General features: G+C 39.1%; 2 protein-coding genes and 1 long non-coding RNA gene across 5 annotated transcripts; 2 read left to right on the forward strand and 1 right to left on the reverse strand.

Moving 5' to 3' along the window:
• The first annotated feature begins 9,300 nt into the window (after positions 1 to 9,300).
• On the forward strand, positions 9,301 to 12,173 carry LOC122343037 (gastrula zinc finger protein XlCGF57.1-like). Of its 3 annotated transcripts, none has more exons than XM_043237335.1 (3): positions 9,301 to 9,481; positions 9,826 to 10,125; positions 10,973 to 12,173. In XM_043237335.1, the coding sequence occupies exons 2-3, from the start codon at positions 9,867 to 9,869 to the stop codon at positions 12,019 to 12,021; spliced, it is 1,308 nt and encodes a 435-aa protein (XP_043093270.1). In that variant the 5' UTR covers positions 9,301 to 9,481; positions 9,826 to 9,866; the 3' UTR covers positions 12,022 to 12,173. The 3 variants fall into 3 exon arrangements, with proteins under 3 accessions (XP_043093270.1, XP_043093272.1, XP_043093271.1); XM_043237337.1 differs by lacking the exon at positions 9,301 to 9,481 and adding an exon at positions 9,498 to 9,728; XM_043237336.1 differs by lacking the exon at positions 9,301 to 9,481 and adding an exon at positions 9,498 to 9,670.
• A 2,618-nt stretch (positions 12,174 to 14,791) lies between these two features.
• Positions 14,792 to 16,622, reverse strand: LOC122343185. Its single transcript, XR_006250707.1, has 8 exons — positions 16,390 to 16,622; positions 16,164 to 16,288; positions 15,959 to 16,085; positions 15,806 to 15,848; positions 15,635 to 15,731; positions 15,497 to 15,556; positions 15,333 to 15,416; positions 14,792 to 15,249 (listed from the first exon to the last, which is right to left on the reverse strand). It is a non-coding gene; the product is annotated as an uncharacterized LOC122343185 (long non-coding RNA).
• Positions 16,623 to 19,235: 2,613 nt separating this feature from the next.
• LOC122342236 lies at positions 19,236 to 21,548 on the forward strand. The gene is made up of 7 exons (XM_043236046.1): positions 19,236 to 19,404; positions 19,509 to 19,862; positions 19,976 to 20,224; positions 20,449 to 20,543; positions 20,660 to 20,710; positions 20,876 to 21,257; positions 21,331 to 21,548. The coding sequence occupies exons 1-7, from the start codon at positions 19,236 to 19,238 to the stop codon at positions 21,546 to 21,548; spliced, it is 1,518 nt and encodes a 505-aa protein (XP_043091981.1).
• Positions 21,549 to 22,135: the final 587 nt, after the last annotated feature.

The raw sequence follows: 22,135 nt of genomic DNA on the forward strand, positions 1-22,135 counted from the left end.
CATGGCCCATTATGCGATTAATAACAGAGCCAGTCACTTATTGAGTTTTTTATCTGTTGGTATTTGATAGAATCCATGATGCCATGTGTCTAAACAAGATTTCCAAGACCTCCAGCAGAAATATAGGCCCAAAACATTAAAAACTCTTCTTCTCACCATGCATTAGGATGATATAGACACACATCTTCTTCCAGACAGTTACCTAACATTTTATGTTGATTGGAAATGGTCGTTTTCACTGGTCTAGCTCTTTTCTTAAAGCCAGTTCACTCATTTGTGAAGCTCAATTAACTTTTACTGCACATCAGAAATATAATCTTAGTTTTTCCTCATCGTGACGGATGATCAAGGGAATTTGGGCTTTGTTTTTCCTCCTATTTATATGTCTGTGAAACAAGAAGCCATGGCTGGATATTTTCATGTTCATAATCACCCTGGAGTGCTCAAAATTGTAAATGTCAAATACACTTCAGAAATATTTTACTCATAAGAATTTCTAGGGGTGCCAATAATTGTGACCAATGTGTATTTGAGAAAAAACATTTATTTCATAATAATATTTCCCAACATTTTAAATTCTAATTATCCAATTGTTACGAACCATACACTGGTTCGTGTGTATGTTCTTTTTTTTTCTCTCTCTCTCTGTTCTGTCACTTTTAGTGTTTTCTAGGTACCGCCTACTCTCGGAAATCTGTTGGCTGGTGTGGCTGTCAATCATCGTTGGTCACTTGTGACGTCGTGTGATCTCTGCCAATTGCGATCTGCCTGGAGACCTTTAAAAGTGGAAGCGGCAACTGGAAGATGGCTGTGTTTGTTTGTGACTTGGCGTGTGACTGGTTTAATTGTTATTACTGTTATTGCTTACGAGACTAGAGTGTGGTTTGACACGGGAGACGTGGAACAGCTTAGTAAGTCACGTGACATACATCTTGCACGTAGGATTTAAGTCTCTGTATTAGATTCACTAGATAGTGAAGTGCGCTAAACGTGTATTTTTGTGTTTTGTAGTTAGAGTAAGTTTAGGGCGCATTTGCGCTGAAGATTTCTTTTCCATTGTTTGTTTGTTTTCTTATTTAGAGGATTGGGCGGAGACAGTGGGGATCTTTTTGTTATTTATTTCTTTGATTTGTTTTAGCGCTACTTTCAGTTCCTCTCCCGCTTGTCTTGATTATGTATATAATTTCATGTTGTTTGTTACCGTGTGTCCTTAGATGTTGTAAATAAGCATGGTTTTGGGAGCAATAAATCTTTTTGCGGTGCTAAATATGATGTCTTGCGCTTCTCTTGCCACTTCTATCTGAAGCTTCTTCTTTTGGTCATCTCAATGTTACTCCTTTTAAATTCCTAGACAACAATTCCATCTAAGGTCGTAACATTTATTGGGGGCTCGTCCGGGATATTTTTTTTTAATATTTCCGGTAGAATTAAAATATTTCCAGGATAGTTATTACCGGATTGTTTAACCCTTCGGTAAATAAAATGACCAAAGAAATCGCTATGGTGGTGGCAATAGAATTTGTTGACCGTGCAGTAGGTTAGTGTGACCTTAGGTAAGATTGTCGTAGTAAGTAGCAGTTTGTAGCAATTTTGAGCATGTAACTTTTCAAAAATGTTCAGTTTAGAAGAATTTGTTAAGAGTCCCTCGTTGAAGCTGCTTAATGTTTGTCGGAAACAGGACTTGATTTTGGTGGCTGATCATTTTAAATTGAAAATTAATAAACAGGATCATAAAGTCGAAATTAAGCAAAAGATAATTGACCAGTTAGTTGAGCTTAATGTGCTTCTCACGCCAAATATGGAATTGGAGGAGTCGGCTGATCATTTAAGTCCTGGTGTTAAGGCGTTTGCTTCTGATGGAATGGGAGATAAGAACGTGTCTAGTGGCCAAACCGATGCAGATGCAGGGGTAGAGACCGTTGCAGATGTTTGTGTTGGACTGCCACCTTTTGAACCGTTCTCCCCGCTCTCTGTGGGTTCGCGAGACGATGCGCGGCTGAAAGTTCGCATGGCACGTCTATATTAAGATTCACAAGAGCATGCCCGCCAGGCTGAACTTGACTTACGCTTGCAGATACGCAAACTTGAGATCGAGGCTGAGACGCAAGTGAGGCTGCGCCAGCTCGAGTTGGACGCTTCAAAGGAGCCTGTGGAGGCTAATCAGACAGTTCCAGTTTCTCCTTCAAATGTTTCTTCGGTGTCGAGTTTTCCCAGTCCCAATTTTGACGTGAGTAAGCACATTGTTCTTGTTCCACAATTTAGAGAAACAGAGGTTGATTCGTATTTTAGTGCATTTGAACGGATCGCGAATTCGTTGCATTGGCCACCTGAATTCTGGTCTCTGTTATTGCAGTGTAAACTTGTGGGAAAGGCTTTAGAAGTGTATTCCACGTTGTCACTTCAAAGTTTGCAGTATGATTCAGTTAAGTTGGCGATACTTCGTGCATATGAATTAGTTCCTGAGGCATATAGACAGAAGTTCAGGATGCACAGGAAAACTTCTAATCAAACTTTTGTGGAATTTGCTAGAGAGAAGGGCACGTTTTTTGATAAGTGGTGTGTAGCTAACAATGTGGCAGATTTTAATTCGTTGCGTGAGCTGGTTCTCTTGGAAGAATTCAAGAATTGCTTACCGGAGAAAGTGGTTGTTTACCTAAACGAACAAAAGGTGAATTCTTTGTCACAGGCCGCTGTATTAGCTGACGAATATATTTTAACCCACAAAAATGTCTTTGTTCACTCTCGTGTGGAAAATGCACCTTCTGTTCCATTTTTATCTAACACTCAATTCGTGCGCTCGAAAAGTGTACCAAGAGTTAGTGAGGAACGTGACTGTTTTTATTGTCACAAGAAAGGGCACGTTGTTGTGGATTGTCCCCAACTTAAACGAAAACAGCAAAATCAAACTGTGGCTGTACACTCCAAAGATGATGTGGATGAGACGTTCTGTCCTTTTATTCTTAAGGGGTTAATTTCTTTGACTGGTCGTGATAAAGATCAAAAAGAAATTACAATGCTTCGCGACACAGGTTCTATGCAAAGTTTTATTGTTGAAAGTGCAATGAAATTTTCTGATGAGACTTCTTGTCACTCCAGTGTGTTAGTGCAGGGAATTGAGATGGGATGTGTAAAAAGGCCTTTGCATAATCTGCATTTGAAAAGTGACTTGTGTTCTGGACTTGTCCGTGTTGCAGTTTGTGCTTCACTGCCTATGAAAGGGGTACATTTAATTCTAGGCAATGATTTAGCTGGAGGGAAAGTTATGCCATTATTAGAAGTTCTGGACAAACCGACAGAATGTGTATCTGATGAGGTTGGTGAAGCTTATCCTCATGTTTTTCCTGCGTGCGCTGTTACTCAAGCACAGTCAGTCAGAAAGAGATTGCTTTGAATGACTCTTTCTTTTCTTCTGTCGTAGATGGAGAGGAAAATTTGGAATGTGAGAAAAAGAAATCAGAAAGGGTGAAAAATTTTTATGACATGAATTCGTTGATTTTAAAAATCACACGAGAGGAATTAATCACTGCCCAGAGAAAAGACGAAACCTTGATCACACTTTTTAATTCTGTAATTCCGCACGATGTGGTTAAGATGAAATCAAGTGCTTATATTTTGGAAAAGGATTTGTTGATGCGGAAGTGGTGTTCATCACCTGACCAAGCCGAATGGGATGTTTTTTATCAGATTGCTGTTCCTCTCCCATATCGCCCACATGTGTTATGCTTGGCACATGATCATCCACTGTCGGGTCATTTGGGCATAAGGAAAACTTATAACCGGATTTTAAAGCACTTTTTCTGGCCTGGGCTGAAAACCGATGTAACGCGCTATTGTCGATCTTGTGACGTATGTCAAATTGCGGGAAAGCCAAATCAGGTTGTTCCATCAGCACCGTTAAAACCAATACCTGTTCTTGGCGAACCATTCGAACATGTCCTCATTGATTGTGTAGGACCGTTGAAAAAGTCAAAAAGTGGTAATCAATTTCTGTTAACAGTGATGTGTCTAGCCACTCGATTTCCCGAAGCAATTCCTTTGAGGAAAATCACTGCACCTGTTGTTGTCAAGGCACTAGTTAAGTTTTTTTCGACATTTGGTCTGCCTAAAGTGGTGCAAAGTGATCAAGGCACCAATTATATGTCTAAGCTTTTTAATCAAGTCATGCAGACTTTAGGAATTACACATCGTACTTCCACTGCGTTTCATCCAGAAAGCCAAGGTGCCCTGGAGCGTTTTCATCAAACGTTAAAGTCGATGTTGCGAAAATATTGTTTGCAGACTGGTAATGAGTGGGATGATGGCATTCCTATGCTTATGTTCGCTATCAGGGAAAGCGTTCAAGAGTCGCTTGGTTTTAGTCCAGCGGAACTAGTTTTCGGACATCAGGTACGTGGTCCATTGAAAGTTTTAAAAGACCAGATTCTGGAAGAAGACGGTTTGAAAACGAATGTACTGGAGTACGTAACAAAGTTTCGGAAGCGTTTGCGTACAGCTTGCTCGATCGCAAGAGAGTCTCTTGCCCAGACGCAAAAATGTATGAAACGAAAGTTTGACAAAAAGGCTGTTAAGCGATCCTTCAAACCTGGTGATTTAGTTCTGGTTTTCTTGCCTATTTCTGGTTCTTCACTGTCAACTCGATTTTTCGGTCCTTATATAGTGAAAGAGAAATTGAGTGAAACGAATTATGTCATCTGTACTCCTGACCGAAAACGAAAAACTCGTGTTTGCCATGTAAACATGTTGAAGCTTTATCATTCGAGATCACAAACTGATGTGAATGACAGTACTTCAGACCCTGCCGTTGTTTCTGTTGCGTTCGTGACAGAAAAGCCTATTACCGATGCTGAAGAAGACGAAGTAATGTTTCAGAATATTTCTCAGTCGACTGTGAGGTTATGTAATTCTGAAATATTGAAAGATCTTGGTTCACACTTAATGAATTTGTCTATTGATCAGAAACGTGATCTTGTGAGGCTCATTTCTGAATTTAAATGTCTGTTCAAAGATGTACCTGTGTTAACTAATGTCATTCAGCATGATATTGATGTTAAAGATGCTAGACCAATCCGACAGCATGCATACAGAGTGAATTCGGTTAAGCGTTCAGTTATGCGACAAAAAGTTGATTATTTGCTGAACAACGGTCTTGCGAAGCCTAGCTCTAGTCCATGGAGTTTTAGGTTTTGCACAGATTTTAGGAAGGTGAATTCACTTACGGTTCCTGATAACTACCCACTTCCTAGAATGGAGGATTGTGTAGATAATGTGGGATATGCAACGTTTGTGAGTAAATTGGATTTGCTTAAAGGCTATTGGCAAGTGCCGCTCACGCCTAGGGCTTCTGAAATTGCTGCTTTTATTACTCCAGATTCGTTTGCACAATATACGGCTATGGCGTTCGGACTCCGAAACGCGCCTGCTACCTTTCAAAGGTTAGTAAATACAGTTTTAGCTGGTATTCCTAATTGTAGTGCTTATCTGGATGATGTGGTTATTTATTCCAGAGATTGGGATGAACACATGATGTCATTACGTGCTGTATTTGAGCGTTTTGCAAGTGCTTCCTTGACCCTTAACTTGGCCAAGTGTGAGTTTGGTCAGGCTAAGGTGATGTATTTGGGAAAGGAGGTGGGGCATGGTCAGGTTCGACCAGTTGAAGCGAAAGTTGAGGCTATATTGAAGTTTCCAGTACCCACGACGCGACGTGAACTTCGACGATTTCTGGGAATGGCTGGATATTATCGCAGCTTCTGTAGAAACTTCTCGTCTGTGGTTAGTCCTTTAACGTCACTTCTGAGTCCTTCTTCTGTTTTTGTTTGGAATGCAGAATGCCAATACGCTTTTGAGAGTGTAAAAACACTATTAAGTAGTTCCCCTGTTCTTGCGGCTCCTGATTTAGAACGCCCATTTAAGCTTGAGGTGGATGCAAGTAATGTTGGGGCTGGTGCTGTTTTATTACAGGATGATAAGCAGGGTATACCTCATCCAGTAAGTTATTTCTCTAGGAAGTTTAACAAGAATCAGTTAAACTATTCAGTCATTGAAAAAGAGACGCTTGCTTTAATTTTTGCATTACAACATTTTGAGGTTTATCTTGGATCTAGTGTGCAACCTTTGGTAGTTTTTACGGATCACAGTCCTTTGATATTTCTTTCTAAGCTGTACAATCATAATCAGAGGTTGACTCGGTGGTCACTTTTTCTGCAGAGTTATAGTTTGGATATAAGACACAAAAGGGGCGCTGATAACATCTTGGCGGATGCTCTTTCAAGAGTGTAAACTTTTGTTTTACCAAAAGAGTTTATTCTTAAGTGGGGGAGTGTTACGAACCATACACTGGTTCGTGTGTATGTTCTTTTTTTCTCTCTCTCTGTTCTGTCACTTTTAGTGTTTTCTAGGTACCGCCTACTCTCGGAAATCTGTTGGCTGGTGTGGCTGTCAATCATCGTTGGTCACTTGTGACGTCGTGTGATCTCTGCCAATTGCGATCTGCCTGGAGACCTTTAAAAGTGGAAGCGGCAACTGGAAGATGGCTGTGTTTGTTTGTGACTTGGCGTGTGACTGGTTTAGTTGTTATTACTGTTATTGCTTACGAGACTAGAGTGTGGTTTGACACGGGAGACGTGGAACAGCTTAGTAAGTCACGTGACATACATCTTGCACGTAGGATTTAAGTCTCTGTATTAGATTCACTAGATAGTGAAGTGCGCTAAACGTGTATTTTTGTGTTTTGTAGTTAGAGTAAGTTTAGGGCGCATTTGCGCTGAAGATTTCTTTTCCATTGTTTGTTTTCTTATTTAGAGGATTGGGCGGAGACAGTGGGGATCTTTTTGTTATTTATTTCTTTGATTTGTTTTAGCGCTACTTTCAGTTCCTCTCCCGCTTGTCTTGATTATGTATATAATTTCATGTTGTTTGTTACCGTGTGTCCTTAGATGTTGTAAATAAGCATGGTTTTGGGAGCAATAAATCTTTTTGCGGTGCTAAATATGATGTCTTGCGCTTCTCTTGCCACTTCTACCTGAAGCTTCTTCTTTTGGTCATCTCAATGTTACTCCTTTTAAATTCCTAGACAACAATTCCATCTAAGGTCGTAACACCAATGAAAGGTTCGATTTTTGTGGATTTTTTTAATGAAATATAAACTTAAAAGGTGCATTCCCGCCAGTCCATCCAAAGCTTGTTATCTTTTTAATACTCGCATTCCCAGCAATCCTTCGAGAGTTTCTTAATTAGATGGCCGTCAAAATGTCCTTTCACACTAATATTATCTCACATTTCACTTCAGCCATCTCCATAATTTTGTTTTGGAAGAAACTCTCAACCAAATAGGGCTGCTAACATTTCCTTAAGGCACACCATTCTCTAAAGTATTAACCTGAGATCATGCAGAACTTACTCTTACTTGTATGGTTCTCTTAAACAGGACATTTATGATCCAGCTTTACATTTTTCTGGTTTTACTTTATTTTTACGGTCTCTTTAACACATTCTGTCGACTTTAAGTAACGTTGCATATACACATCTAATAATCTACTAACACTATAGTTAGGAGATGAGTTGCAGGGTTAGGATTGGAAGGTACTTTTGGTCAGTAAATGTCTTTTGGGAGATCATTACAATAAGAGTCTAATGAAAGTTAGTTGACATGCAGAATGTTCCATCAAAATAAAGTGTTACCCAATTTTACCCAATTCCCTCCCTGAGACAATATAATTCCAATAAAACGTCCATCAGTCATGTATACTAGTTTTTTCATTGTTGCACTAACACCAGAACCTTCATTTCATTTTTTTCAAGACTGAAAAATGAGCATTATGTGCAACGCAGGCTATCCAATGTTCAAAACATTGCATATTGCGTCAAAATTACCTAGACAAAAAATAAAAAATTATTAAAAAAAGACTTTTTCAATATTTTTTAAGGTATCGTCTCGAACGTAGAAAATTCCAGTATTGTGACAACAACAGTTTGTTAGCTATTAGTTTACATTAATTAAATAGTTCTTAAACGATTTCTAAATTTTTTACTAATCACTGTTTTAATGGCTTTTAAAAGAAAACTTTCAAGCAGCTTGCCATTTAGATATGTTAAATGTTATACTTTACCATTATTTAAAGTGAAAACATTTTTAGACTTACCGTGAAACCAAAACTGTATACTAGCTACTAGCTACTAGCTGCGTTTTGGCGCATATGTTTCGTAACGTTTCTACATTTGACATTAACAGCTAATCAGTCCCTGAGCACATGGTTAGCATTACAGCGATTAGAATGTGCTCTGCTAATGGCAAAAGATAAAAAACAAGTATTTCTTAGCCACGCATTAAATCTAAACACATCGTATGAAATGAAAACGTTAAGAGACAGTAGTTTTGACGATACATTTCAAAAATAAACCAAAGTCTTAATGAGTTATGATCAAAAAGTAAAAATTATAATATATTAGTTATTAAATATAAATTAATTATAAGGGGTTATTTTGAACTTACAATGTTAATCAGTGAATAAAAAAATTAATTGATGCAAACTCCTGCGTGTTTTTTTTATTCATTTTTGCAACAATTACAGTCTTTAAATAATTCACATATATGCTTAGCGCTGTAACTATAGCAAAGTATTCTATGCAAAAAAAGTTGCGGGGGCTCTTATTTTGTAATTCCACGTCAGACTGACCTGAAATGATGCCTCATGTAAAAAAAAAAAAAATAACTAATTAATACTAAAAATTATTCTTAAATTTATCTAAAGAATTACTAAAGATCATCTAAGTGTACTCAACTGTGCTGTTTTGAGATGTACTGAATATGAACTAAAATGCACTTTTAACTTACTTTCTTTGTAAAAATGTATTTAGTGTACAGTCCAAACACAAAGTGCACACATGATAAAAAATACTATAGTAATTTATAGCAAATAATTAACTAATGGAACCTATTTTACAATTGTTTGTTATTATTGCATTTGTTGACAAAAAAACACATTAAATAGAAAATCCAGCACAGGTCATGGCAGACCATACAAATAATTATATAGCGGACATGAAATAAAATATAATTCTTATTTTTTTTTTTTTCGTATGCTCTAAACAATGTAATGACACGAAAAAAATACTTAATTCGAAAAACTTTGAAATAAACATTTATTTACAATAAATCACCGTAGTATTTATTTTTTTTTCCCCTGTGGATGACAAATCCACTTTCGTTGCCTGGATACCAGTTTTTGTTTTGTTTTTTCCCAGCGGAGCGCAGCGATCCATTCACTTCTCCTGTCGGTGTTTTCTGCAGTCTATAAAACAATACCTCCAAATACTTGTTGCGTCTGCTAGCACAGTATAACGCGCAACAACTTTTCTCCTCAAAGACGGGTTTTAGTGAATTTCTCGCTGCCGGTCGCTCGGTGGGCGGAGCTCCAGCTGACGCTGACGTCGGAGGAAGTGGAGACGCGTCGTGCGCGCGCGTGGTTTCAGCTGAAGAAAGGTTTGTGGTTTTGGCATTTTAACGCTTACTATGATACTGTTTGTTTGCGACGTGAAGCTCATTGGTCGCTATTGAATGCAATTCGGTCGCTGGCGAGTGATGAAGAAACCGAGTCTTTTGGGGATCCGAGTCAGCTGAAACGATTCTCTGTTTTGAATCGCTCGAAACACAGAGGGATGAACTTTACATGTAACTTAAATGTACCTCAATTCATTTGAGTCTTGGTTTTAGTTGTTTATTTGTCTCGGTAGGCAATGTGAGGCCGTTAACTACACCACTGACTGCTAAACTGGAGCTGGTTTGATTTTATGCCAATTATTCTCTTTTCTTGTCCAAACACACAGCAAACTGAAGCAGCTGAGATCGATGTGACACCGTTATAAAGATGGTGTTCATTAAACAGGAGAGTGAAGACGTTAAGATTGAAGAAACATTCACAGTCAAACATGAAGATACTGAGGAACAAGTAAAAATGGTGGTTATTAAAGAGGAGAGAGAAGGCATTAAGATTGAAGAAACGTTTGCAGTCAAACATGAAGATACTGAGGAACGAACAAAGATGGAGGTTATTAAAGAGGAGAGTGAAGAAATGAAGACTGAAGAAACATTGACAGTCAAACATGAAGACACAGAGGAACAAACAGGTTGGTTTTCATTCTGAAAGCCGCTCAATAAAAATGTTCGTCAAACCTTCGTTACCTGAGCACAGCTTTTAAATTTGGGTGGCTGTATCAGAGCATTTGAATCACGCACAGGAATCAGACGCTCCGTAAAAATACTTAGACATTTCTAAATTGAATGTTTTGAAGGCTAATAATTATTGAACTATGACAATGTCTGAGAAATAGGCCTGTTTGGTCAAAATTTAATTGCATTATTATTTAATTCATAAATTCACTCTGATGTTAACTGATGGGTTTCTCCTGGGTCTCTGAAGCTCTCTATGAAACTACAAACACAATATGAAAATGAAAATACGGTCAGAATCAACAGCATGAGATATTAACATCAAAATCGACCCTTTAACCTGTTAACTGAAAATACCTCTATTTTAAGCTTTTAAAACTATGGTTAAATCACCATTTGGTTAAATATATAATTTGTTTCAGATTGAGTAATAGCCTTATATTGTAAAACAATTGCATGATAAAATAAATTAAATTTAATACTTCATGGGTGTATTATTTTACGTTGTTCTACAGTAGAGAAAATACTTGTCCAAATTTCTAAAATTGATCAAGAAACATTTTGATGAAGATACGAACAAATATGCTACACACATGTAGCATGAGCAGCTTTTAAACTAAACCTTTAAATAAATTAATTTAAATACATTTGTAAGATAAATACATATCAAACACGGTGCATGCATTGAGCTCTCCTCTGATGAGCTGGTTATCTGAACCATTCTCTCAAAGAATTAAGTCTCAAGCTAACATGTTGCTATGTGTTAAAACAGAACTAACTTGTATTGGTCTCTTTCTGCTTTAGACCCGCTAGAAGAAAGAAGTGAAGAACTAAATGAAACGGAAGGCAAAGATCGGTTTAAGAAAGATTTTACTGGAGAACATCTTAGTTGCTCGCAATTACCTAAATGGACTTTAGAAAAGAAAGTAACTAGGAGTCACTTCGGTTGCCAACAGTGTGGAAAGAGTTTTAATAAACAAAGAACCCTTAACATTCACTTAAGAACTCACACGGGAGAGAAACCTCACACCTGCTCTCGATGTGGACTGAGCTTCACTCAAAAAGGAACCCTTAACAGGCACATTAGAATTCACACCGAAGAGAAGACCTACTCCTGCAAACTGTGTGGAAGTAGTTTTATACAAAACGGAGACCTTAAAAACCATATGAGAATACACAGCGGAGAGAAGCCTTACACCTGCCCACAGTGTGGAAAGAGTTTCTGTCAAAAAGGAAATCTCAAAGTCCACATGAGCGTTCACTCCGCAGAGAGACATTTCAGCTGCCAACTGTGTGGGAGAAGTTTTACCAAAAAAGAAAGCCTCGAAATCCATTTGAGAATCCACACTGGTGAGAAGCCCTACACCTGCCAACAGTGTGGAAAGAGTTTCTGTCAAAAAGGGAATCTCAAAGTCCACGTGAGCGCTCACGCTCGAGAGAGCGAATTCAGCTGCCGACAATGTGCAAAGCGTTTTACTAAAAAGGAAAGCCTTGATATCCATTTGAGAATCCACAACGGGGAGAAGCCTTACGCCTGCCAACAGTGTGCGAAAAGTTTCGTTAAAAAAGGGGCCCTCAATATGCACAACAGAATTCATACCGGAGAGAAACCTTTTGTCTGCCCTCAGTGTGGACTAGGTTTCACTCAAAAAGGAACCCTCAACAGCCACATTAGAAGTCATACTGGAGAGAAACCTTACGCCTGCAAACTGTGTGGAAGTAGTTTTACTCGAAAAGGACGCCTCAAAACCCATGTGAGATGTCATGCTGTATGCCTTTTACCTTCCAGCAGTGTGGAAAGAGTTAACAAGGAAACTTCGAAGTCCACATTAGTGGGAGATTTCAGCTGCTAATCAAAATGTTTCGCTAAAAAGGGAAACCTTGAAACCTCAAGTTCTCAATAGAGAAAATCCGTTCATATTCACATGAGTGTTCACAATGAAATCCAAAACATCCCTTGATGTGACTGTTTAAATTCAGTTTTCAATAAATGAGCTGCTCTCTATTTTTTGTCTCGCGCTCCTGTTTCTTCTTTTGGCATTCTCAAGCAATACAGATTACAATCCACCAGCGCGAAATGAGATTACTTGTGAGATTTCGTTCAGGAGTGTATTTTATTGTTATCAGGTTCTCTGTTTTAGCATGTCTAATCATTTGAATGCATAAAAACAATTCATTCAAATGTATTCTTAAAACAGACTTGTCAAATGTTTGTTTTTCTCAGAGATTGTTACAGTAATGAATGCCGTGACAGTCAGCTTGACATCAGATGTGGGCGAAGAATATGGACGCCTACCTTGCTTCATCTGACAGAGGAGGCTCACCGAAGATCTGTGGATCAATGACCTGTTACGCAACAAAAGTATGGGTGAATTCAGATTGATTGGGATTTTTTTTTCCAAGTCATTTCAATGACAGAAAATGTCTCAATCAATCTGAATTCACCTCCTACGCTTTATTCCATGCTACATTTCCCATCTGCTCACGTCCACAACTTGTTTTTCCCTCTTTCAGAATACAAAACTTCTGTAAAGTTCTTTAAGAATTCATTTATGTTCATTTCCAGGGTGATGTCCATCTTTAGTTTATTTCTGGTTTTCTTGATTCACCCATCCTAAGGATGTCCTTTCTTCCCATGGTGTTTATGTAACAAATTGTCAATGGGTTCCATGTTTGTGGTCCAGTACAAACACATTGCCACCAGTCTTCACAGGTGCAGTACAGGTCGCAAGTGATATATGAAGGTCCTGTACAGAGAGATAATGTCCACTAAAAAGCATTCACCTCATCATTCTACCTACAAATAGATTTATCCATACCTCCATGCATCACTGCATTGCTCACGTGGTCCTCCAAGTGAACTGTTCCTGGTGAAGAAAATCCTGGCAGAACTGCTCCGCATCAGGCTAGAACCAAAAAGTGCACCAAAACTGTCCTTGATCCCGTGACAGCCACAAAATACAGATACACTGGTTTCATTCAAATTAAAGTATAAATACACGTTTCCTAGAATTGCAGATGACACAGAAGAGTGTATGTACACAGCAAAAATTGGAGAGTTGAAATTTCGGTGTTAAACATCTTGAGTTAATTTTAACACAGAAAGAGTAATTTTAACACATTTAGAGTAAAATGGCATTTGGTGTTGGAGTTGATTATCAGTGTTAAAACAACTCTGTAAAGATGTAATTAGACTCTGCCCACGCAGTTCAAATCGCCGCCCAAAAACATTAGTTTTACAAACTTAAAGTGATTATATATAGAATAGAGCGCATTTAAAACAATTTACAATGTCAAAGTCTTTTGCATGTTCCAGGTAAAACGTTGGTCCAGATAAAGTAGAACAAACAGCAGAAGTACATGAAGCTGGATTGCATTGAAGGGTGGTTTGACTTCATGCAATTTCATCTGAAAGGTTCTTTTTTTTTTACTTGAGAGTGTTTCTCTTTTAGTGTTATTTTAAAAGTGTTAATTTAACACCAGAGAGTGTGGAGCTATATAAACTCAGAAAAAGTGTTGAAATCAACTCTGTGGGAGTTAATTTAACCCTGGATTTTTTGCTGTGTAGTTTTCATTCTGCGAATACTCTCCAAAATGGTGGTCCAGTGCCGAATTTTTGAAAAAAGCTGTTATTTTTCTTTGCATAAAAAAAGTTTTCGCAGTTTAGGGTTGTTCTGGATACACTGGTGCCAGACGTGTGAGTATTTGGCACCGGTGCTCTCTAGCCAGTGGAAAACGTTTCTTTTGAAGCTCGCCAGTCGAACTAATTTCAAACAAGCAAAAGCACCGGCTCTGAACTAGCACCCGGTTCATGCTGGGGGTATTAGAAACCTGAATCATCAAAGACACGTGAAGGAACTTACCTGAGAGGTGCGACTTTAACCACAGGCGTGCATTGTTCCTGAGATGCCCATCTTTATGAGGGTGCACAGGAGGATCTGGTGGTTAACTGTGTCAAAAGCAAAATAATGTCACATTGTAATTCAAGTTTAATTTATTCTATTAGGTTTAGAGTTACCTTTAGAGACATGACATATTGTGTCTTATTTAGCAATCGTTATTATACATCAATTTAAAATAATTAATGTACAGACCACATATCCTTTCAGTTTTGGGGTGCTCCTGTGAGGTTTCTCAACAATTTGGTTCTCCTTCGAGTGGAAACGTTCTGCACTGTTGCCTCCTACTTCACTTCTGCAGTTGCCAATTCTGCACATTTGTCAAGATGCTTGTGAAGTTTTTGGATGTCTTCTACTTCAAATCACTCATGGGTACTCAGAGCACAGTGTGAAATATACTACTAATAGACCATTTTGTTTGATAACGTTGCTGGGATGCTGATGACGATTTAATGAGGTTCTCATCTCCAGCCTTGAGGACATGACGACGTAAAATGTCATTTACTTTTAACAGCTTTTCAAAGCAAGTTCTTATTTTAGTCAAATCATGCTGTCTCCTTTACCATCTCAATGACCTTCATAAAGTATAAGAATAGGTTAGGCAGGTTATTTGCTGTATATACTCATGCTTTGATACATCATGTTTGCTATGAATAGACTGGAAACAGGCAAAAGTCATTGTGAACAACATCTGAAACCTTAATGTCATGCATATGAAACATTTTAAGCATGCCATCTTCAGTTCTAGAGCCTGCAGATGTTACCAGTGCTGCAAGGTCAAGAACTCACTTCCTGCCATGGTGTTGATTGGTTTAGATGAGCATCTCTTCATATGTCTCCACAACTCCACAAAAACATCCACTTGCAGTGGACACAGTGCATATAACGTTTATAGCCACATTTAGCTTTTGGCTTGACTTTGAATGAAACCGATCCATTCTTTTGGACTATTATTGTTGCGCAAGAAGATTCCCGTGTTATGAAACTTTTGAAATGTCACTTGTCCTCCTTTATAAAGTGTCTCGCTATTTTAAAAAGGTTCCAGATTCCAGTACTAATCGTGGAAGGCGGATGAGTTCTTGGAGACTGGAGAAACCACGGAAGCATCTTCTCTAGTCCAATTTTTGACTTTGGAAGTTGTTCCTTTCCTCTATAAAACAGCATCAACATGCTGCAGCTGAGCTATAGGCACAAAACAACAATCATTCTACACACAAACTGAGCTCTGAACATTATTTTAGCACTAGTACTATGCTAACATTTACCTCTTCACATGGAAGAGCATGTATCCGTTCATGGCCATGTTACTTGATGCTTTTGACCATCTGGTTCTTTTGATACTGGTGTCACTGCATTCCAGGAGAGACCAACTTTAGTCTGATGCTGAATGAGTGACTAAGTCAATAAAACAACGGGAAGAATGTCTTACCACAATACTAACTGCTGCCCAGATGAGACACTCACTGCAGGAGCATTCAAATGAAGATGCCTAGAGAAAACAAACACAGATGTCAGCCAATCAGAAGTTGCATACTCCTTCTGATGTGATTTAATTAACATCACTCACTTTGAAGTATTGCCGCAGGTTGTCAGTGAGGATTCTTTGAGGACTGATCAGTGAGAGGTAGTTGGAGTCCTCTCTGAAGCTCCTCACACAGCCACAGCTTAATCGGCAGAAGAACATCAGCAACGCATGTAATGTTTGAGTCTGAATGCAGGTGTGGACGCGTGATGCTACCTGTTGCAAATGTGGAGTCGGCGAAGCTGGAACTCGCCCTCATCTTTCAGATGGGACAGGCAAACCATCAGGAACCAGAAATAAGAGATGATAAGAATAAAAGTCTGAAAGTAATACATTTGAGCATGAATACCCAGTCATCATCTCCCTCACTTGCTGATGGTCTCCCAAGACATCAGGATTGAGAGATTCAATGCAGGTCTTCAACGTAGACAAGAGCTTAGCATTCAGATTCTTGCTGTAGCCTGTCAGCCTGACCATGTGCAGGTTAGTAAGTGCCCTGGAAAGTAAAATATTAGTTTTTTTGCTTTGAAATGGTAATCTTAAATATAATGTTGCATAAATTCAGTGTTGGTACCTGAGCATTGTGCTTCCCTCATTCCACCGCTCCTGATGGGAATACATCTTACATGAAAGGAGCACATGTAGTATAAATCCCTAAATTGGGAAAACCGTGATGGGATGTCTTCAGTAAAAGGCTGTCTGTGAAAAGCATGTATGTAAGTGAGTGTGTATGATCAATCAAACAATGAATTATACTCCTTGTTTAAAACATTTTAAGTGTTTAAGTAAACTTCTCTAACCTTTGAGAACTGTCGCGGCCTGAAGTTCAGCCAGCAGATCGATCATCTCCCTCTCTTCAGATGTTGAAGCCCACGTTTAGCTGGTAGAGGTCAAACCTCCGCTGGTCTCCAAATCTGATTCTTTCCTTTCTGGAGGTACAATCAACGCTGGGAGAATTCAAACCTTCACTGGTTTCCAGATCCTATAATTTGCAAAAGCTGACACAAACTCACTAACGTCTGATAACTTACATTTCCATAGTTTTTTACCCTCTTGGTGAACACCTTGGCGTTTAATGGTGAGTTTTTGGCTCAAGGACTGCATTTAAAGTCACGTTCAAGCTTTTCTTTTTTAACCATAGAGGCCTTGTCATGTTAGAAATGAAAAGGGTCCTGTCCAAACTGTTGCTATAAAATTATAAGCACACAATATTCCGTAGAATATCATTATATGTTTTAATATTAAAATAGTCTCTTTTTCTCTATCCCAGTTCAATATTTCATTTTTGATAAAGCAAAGTCGTTATATTGCACAGCTTAAAATTGAGTAGCTTGATTAGTAGATTTTAATTTTGGATAAACCGTCCCATTAAGATTAACAATAAAACTTACAATACAACACAAAACCTACCTCCACATTCAATTTCTTGACAGAAGTCCTGAAAGTAGTTTTCTCTCTCATTTCAGGAGCAACATTGCTGAGAATATAGTCTGCATCTGGCTGGAAAAACAGTGTTTTGTGAGAACAGCAACAAATTGGGTAAAAGAAAGTGGTTGAACTAGGTATTGCAGTACAAATTCAAAATATTGGAGATGTCTTACTTTAGACTTGATGCACACGCAGGTTGCCAGATTCCCGCTCAGTCCCCTTTCCTTTGCTAGCTTCCATGACAGAAATAAAATACGCTGTGTTTTCCGTCAAACAGGCAACCCAGGGTTAACCGGTTCAATTTAATTTGACTGAATGTCTTCTGAATTCTTTCTTTTATGACACAGTCTACGAGTTTCAAATAAAACCAACCGTGACACGTGCGAGGGCTCATGACGTTCTGACCTTCAGAATCGCACCGTGTACGTCCGCTTTAAGAGTAAAAAGTAGTTTGCTGAAAAACTACAAGTTACTATATCGCCCATGTACTGTAATGTTTCTTTCATGTGTGAGAATCAGAAAATCCCTTACATGGACAAATGCATCAGATATAACTATAGCTGAATAGCGTGCAGACAGAGATGCTTGGACTCATGAATAATAAAACTGCAACGGTGTTCTATAGTGATTTTGGAGCAAAGCGGTATGGATATGAATAAAATGCACTGCACGTGTTCACATCGTATCGTTTGAATATCGAGAATAATATTCTCACACATCTAAAGTGCGCGCACAGAAAAAGCGGTTGATCTATAAGCCAGATGCACGTAACAAACGTCTTATTACAATGTTTTTTTTAGTGTTGAACTTATTTTAAAGTCATACATTTGGTTTAACTGCGCTGTTAAAGGAGGCGATTTTTACCATTCATCTGAACTGTGTGAAAGTATTTTAGATGCTTACATTGTTCTCGCTCCATCCATGCAATAACTGCGTCCTATCAGCCAAGTTTCTATTTCCTGCTGTGTAACAACAACAGTATTAGAAAAAGAATTGCCTATTAATTCTGCAGTAACACCTTATTAGTAATGCATTAAGTAAAATATAAGTGTTACCAAATATATGTGTTTTCTTCCTCTCTCTGATTACATTAGGTAGATCTTCAAGTGTGTAACGCAACCTTTAGGCAAATCTAAAGTGTGCTGTAAAGCAGCTCTAGCTCAAAATAAAATAATATTTTGAGATTTCCGATACGGCAAGGATTGTTGTACAGCGATGAGCTCGACTTACCAAGAATTTGGCCATTTCTTTATCGGTCAGGTCATCACATCTTCTTGAGTCGACCAGAGAAGATCATCTTCAGGCACCTGCAGGGAATGATGCATCTGAGAAAAAACAGGGGACACGTACAAAAAATAAATACTTATCACATAGAGAGGTTGAATTGAAATAAAGTGACCTGTGATTAAGTACAAATACAAATTATAGACCAAGGAAACAATGCTATTATAAACACTGTAGGGAATAAGCGTAAAAATACAAATATTTAGGTACAGTAAATGAATCAGACGTACCAAAAATTACTAGAATGTATATTCAATATCTATCATGAATGCGTGACAAAATGCTTAAACTATCAAATAATTAGTCAAACTTTCAAATGGCTTCTGGACATCAAAATCTCCAATTTAATTTAGCGTTAGCAAAACCATTTCCGTTATCATCTCGATGTAAACCTAACAAACCCCTCAGATTTGTCGCGGACAAATATTATTTTGAAAATTATGAACTGCTCTTCGTTAAATCGTTATAAAACTGTGATATTAATTCAAAATATTACCGTTATACACTATAAGACATTACCGTGTCCCAGGAAGTTCACGCGCCCGATACCCGTTTAGGCACGGACGTTACGTTCCGCTACGTGCAGCGTGTTTAAGTCACAATATACTTTTATACTATTATATTTAATATATGAATGGAGCCGGCTGTGAAATTCAAGCACGCGCCTGTTTAGAACTGTTCAAAACAAAACAAGAAGCGCGCGGGCCGGCGGTCTCGTGACATCGAGGTATGACGTCACAAACCACGCGTTCGAATTCGAACTTTTTGAATCGCATTTCTTGCGCGAAAGTGTAGAGTATCGACGGAAAGTGGTGTTGTTCTCACTGAATGCTTCAGTCGATAAACATTGTACTGACACGAACTCCTTTTGGTTTATAATATAATCAAACAGTGTTTTATGGAGTTTAGTGAAGTTGAGAGAGAAAGAGTGGAGATGATCGGTCTTACTTCAGACGTGATGTCTGACTCTGTCAGCATTAAAGACACAGCTGACAAAAAGCCTGTCAAGGCAACAACAACAAGAGATTCAGGGAGCGTTGGCTCAGATAATGCAGGACCCGTGAAGGTTTGTCCTTCAAACGATGTGGAGAACAGCCCAACAGGTGAGCTGGTTATTGTAGGTGCATTTATTAACATTATTTTCTTTCCCAAAAATCGAATCTGTAGTCAGAGATCTGTAGATTACCATTGATTTTCTTTATTTTAGAAAAACCTGCAAAAGGAAAGAAGATGAAAGGAGCCTGTGCTGTCTTTCGGAGAGTATGGAAGGCTGTAAAGCGTCCTTTCTTTTGCTGTGATCCAAACCGAGTGGTGAATATTACACCACAGCCGGATCAAGATGATTCAGAGCTGACGCCTGTCCCGAGTCCTCCCAGAATCGCACCGACGGCCAACGCAGATCCTGAGCCGATGTGTCTGCCAGGCCAGGTCTGTGAAGATGTCTGTGAAGAGTCGTCGTGTGTGCCAGGTCCCTCCAGGAGCGAGCAAATACCTGACGTAGAAATGGCCGATTCCGAGTCATCACCTGTGGCTGATCCCTCCTGTTCTGATCTGGGTGATGGTGAGTCATAGTTACTTTAGGTTTCTATTATTTCTACCATCTGTTCTCTATTACCACGCGCTGCTGTAATTCATTGCATGTAACTTTTGTTGTATTATTTATCTCCATTTTAGAAAAGCTTAAAAAGTGGAGGAAGGGGAAAGCGGTCCGTGCGTTCTTCAGGAGATTCCGTAAGGCTGTAAAGCACCTCCTCCTCTGCCGTGACTCGAAGATTGTCCGGAGTTCGACACCACAGGTGGATCCAGACAGTGATGAGGACTTAGCAGATTGTGCCATTTCTTTTGAGCCTGAGCCAAGCTGTCAGACCGGTTCTGACCAGGCCTGTGAAGCTCTCCAGTCCCCCCCACCTGTGCAAGAGGCCAGTGCAAATCCAGCCACTCCAGCCACTCCAGCTAATCCAGCCACTCCAGCCAATCCAGACAATCCAGCCACTCCAGCCAATCCAGCATTGCCGCATGAGCCAGATTCTTCGGATTTGGGAATCAATCTGCAATCCGGTGAGTCATTATTATCTATGTTTCTCTGCTTTAAATCAGAATTCAGACTGTAAATCTGGTACTGTAACTTCTTCCTATCTGTTTTTCAGGTAGAGCACCTGTCTTTTTATTGGGAGATTTTCTAGGACGTGGAAATTATGGCAAGGTGTATGAGGCAACCTACCTATTTGGTGACAAAACGACGGTAAAGCAATTTTATTGACTTGTATCATCATTTTGCTTCAGATGTAGAGATGTGTATCCACTGTTGAGATCCTTTGATGTGTTTGGAGAAATTAACTTCATTTTTGCCATTCACAGGTTGCCGTGAAGTACATCCACAAGCGTCAGAGTGACCATTATCTTCACCTTGTAAGTTGACAAATCTAAGGATTGAGTGACTATTGCTGTCAATACCTGTAGCTAACATAAAGCAGAAATGAAACAGACAACAGAGATTTAAGTGCAAATCTAAGCAGAATGATGTTCATCGTCCAAGTAGTGAATTGTTTTTTTTCTCTCTTGCTCTCTCTCTAGGCTGGTCATTCCAAACCCGTGCTTGCAGAAGTGGCGATGTTGCTCAGGTTGGGAAAACCTCCATTATGCCCCAACGTCATCAAATTCCATGAATGGACTGAGGAAAAAAATAGCGTCGTGCTCATCATGGAGTACCCTAAACCTTGCTGTACCTTGAATGAGTACATCAAGCGCACGAAGCCCATCAATGAAGAGAAAGCATGCTTGTTAATCCGCCAGTTAATCCAAGCTTTGAAACACTGCGTCGACCGAAGGGTCTTCCACGGCGACATCCACACGGGGAACATCCTAGTGACTCCCACTACTTTGGAGCTCAAGCTAATTGACTTTGGCCACGCTCAACTGATCAACCACGGGGGCAATCTCAGCAGTCAATATCGAGGTGTGTTTTGTGATCACGGTGTTGCCTTTTTGATAACGCCATTGTTCGATGCTAAAAAACGTTTCTCTTGCAGGACCAACGCTCTGCACCCCACCTGAGGTCATGAGGGATTCCACGTTCCACGCCGGCCCGGCGTATGTCTGGGCTGTGGGCATGATTCTCTTCCGAATCCTGCATGGATATCTGCCCTTTAAAAGCAAAGACAAAATACTGTGTAACTGCACTCCCGTCATACAGACTTTATCCCCAGGTAAACTCAACAGACCTCTTTACTCTCGGTGTAGCAAGTAACGTGTGTAAAGATTATTTACCCGATTATTTAATTTGGTACATTTGAGAAGTATGACTAACCTGCGCTCTCCCTCTGAAAACTTTACAGAATGCCGTGACCTGATTTACCAGTGTTTCACCCGCAATCCAGCTGACAGACCGAGGCTACAGCATCTAGAACTGCACAGGTGGTTTTACTAACTAGACAGCGGATCCTGTGCTTCAACCGACGACGAAAAGTTGTTAAATGGGGATGTAGTAACATTTAAGTGAGATGCAACTGCTGCTAAGAACTGCAATAAAGAATGTCCGTGAGGCAAACATAGATGTTTAATCAATCTGCTTTTATTTTAACAGTTTCTTTTTAAAAAGAAGAGATAGATTCATAAACTTAAAAGAGAAGAGAAAAGAATGAGTGACGCCAAATCAAAGAAAATATAAAAAGCAAAAACGATCCTAATAACTAAGGCCCCACCCAACTAATCTAACTAACAGAAAGAGAATGTAGAAACAAAACTGAGATCTTCAGCGTATCCGACGCCCAAATTAACTACACTACCTAATAAAACAAAAGTACACGGGTGGCTGTCACTCCTAACCTAAACATA

Source organism: Puntigrus tetrazona, chromosome 4 (genome assembly GCF_018831695.1).
Source record: "Puntigrus tetrazona isolate hp1 chromosome 4, ASM1883169v1, whole genome shotgun sequence".
In the NCBI taxonomy this organism is placed as follows: Eukaryota; Metazoa; Chordata; class Actinopteri; order Cypriniformes; family Cyprinidae; genus Puntigrus; species Puntigrus tetrazona.

What these genes read in the sequence shown, in the direction of transcription:
- LOC122343037 (XM_043237335.1), top strand. Translation starts at nt 9,867, where the DNA reads ATGGTGTTCATTAAACAGGAGAGTGAAGACGTTAAGATTGAAGAAACA. An exon ending in AGACACAGAGGAACAAACAG is followed by an intron (nt 10,126 to 10,972) that starts GTTGGTTTTCAT and finishes TTTCTGCTTTAG; the next exon opens with ACCCGCTAGAAGAAAGAAGT.
- LOC122342236 (XM_043236046.1), top strand. Translation starts at nt 19,236, where the DNA reads ATGATCGGTCTTACTTCAGACGTGATGTCTGACTCTGTCAGCATTAAA. An exon ending in CTGTTCTGATCTGGGTGATG is followed by an intron (nt 19,863 to 19,975) that starts GTGAGTCATAGT and finishes TCTCCATTTTAG; the next exon opens with AAAAGCTTAAAAAGTGGAGG. An exon ending in CCCACCTGTGCAAGAGGCCA is followed by an intron (nt 20,225 to 20,448) that starts GTGCAAATCCAG and finishes TCTGTTTTTCAG; the next exon opens with GTAGAGCACCTGTCTTTTTA.